The following is a 1,176-nucleotide window of genomic DNA, read 5'->3' on the forward strand; positions in this document are numbered from 1 at the left end:
TACAGCGGGTCCATTTGGACCATTGGAGCTGTGCGTATGGAGGAACGACATGGGAAGTGCTCACGATGATCGACTCGCACACTAAGTGGGCAGAGGCTGTGGTCGTCCCCGACAAGTCCGCGGAGGCCACCACCTCAGCCTTCTTTAGGCAATGGGTTTGCCGGTTCGGAGTGCCCCGCCTGATCGTGTCGGATCAGGGGGCCTCCTTCACCAGCCGACTCTTCGAGGGTCTAGCACGACGCTTAGGCATCGACAGGCTGACCTCGTCCCCTTATCACCCCGAGGGCAACGCTCCGGTGGAATCCTTCCACCCCCGGCTGTCTGGGTTCCTCCGGCATGTGGACCAAGAAGAGGTTCCCTTCCCGGAGGCACTAGACGCCGCACTTTTCTCGTACCGAGCAACCCTGCACGGAACGACCCAGGAGAGTCCCTTCTACCTGACCATTGGCCTAGACCCCTCTGTGGGGCTAGAAAGTGACTGGCGCCAACGTCAGGCTCCTGATGGGACCACAGAACGCCTGCGTCTTCTCCAACTGATTCGTGCAGAAGTTCGGGACCGAGTCCAGCGAGAACGGGAACGGGACCTAGCCAGGAAGAACCTGCACTCCCGCACCCCGTTGACCTTCGAAACCGGCCAGCTGGTCCTCCTACGGACCACGACCCTGGTCCGGAAACACCCCAAGGCTTCCCCAAAGTGGACCATGCCATACAGGGTAATCAAGGTCTCCCAGAACGAGAGGTCCGCTACTGTACGCTCCCTCATCTCTGGAGAAAAGAGGGAGGTCCATCTGCAGGACGTCGTATTCGTTCGCCCACCGGCTTGTCCTGGCCAACAGGACGAATGGACAGACTGGCTCCGTAAGGACCCAGCTGCTCGGTTGCTACCTCCAGAGGACTTCGAAGCCCTCGCCAAGGGTTTTCGAGAAGAGATGTCCTCTACCTCTCCGTCTGATGAACGGAAAAGGCGAGCTACGCTTCCCAGCAAGCCGATTAAGAAGAAAACTCCCCGCAGTCTGGTCTGAGGGGGGGAGTTGGTCGGTAAAGGACGACCAACTTTGGTTCGTTTTCTTTAAAGACCCCACACCCCTCATTCATACAATGCATTATGTGTTTGGTTCAAAACTTATATCTTGACGGCTTTGACTTTGACATCGTTGCACCATGCTCAACACATCA

The 1,176-nt window shown here is 57.5% G+C and overlaps 1 protein-coding gene across 1 annotated transcript; it reads left to right on the top strand.

The window, feature by feature from the left end:
* Nucleotides 1-65: 65 nt before the first annotated feature.
* Nucleotides 66-1,022, top strand: KVP17_000613 (uncharacterized protein; the record flags this gene model as incomplete). Its single annotated transcript, XM_068515282.1, has 1 exon — nucleotides 66-1,022. The coding sequence occupies one exon, from the start codon at nucleotides 66-68 to the stop codon at nucleotides 1,020-1,022; it is 957 nt and encodes a 318-aa protein (XP_068379686.1).
* Between the last annotated feature and the right edge of the window lie 154 nt (nucleotides 1,023-1,176).

This window comes from the organism of the source record quoted next (assembly GCF_019968985.1).
Source record: "MAG: Porospora cf. gigantea B chromosome Unknown PgB_NODE_10750_length_1176_cov_429.808, whole genome shotgun sequence".
Classification (NCBI taxonomy): Eukaryota; Apicomplexa; class Conoidasida; order Eugregarinorida; family Porosporidae; genus Porospora; species Porospora cf. gigantea B.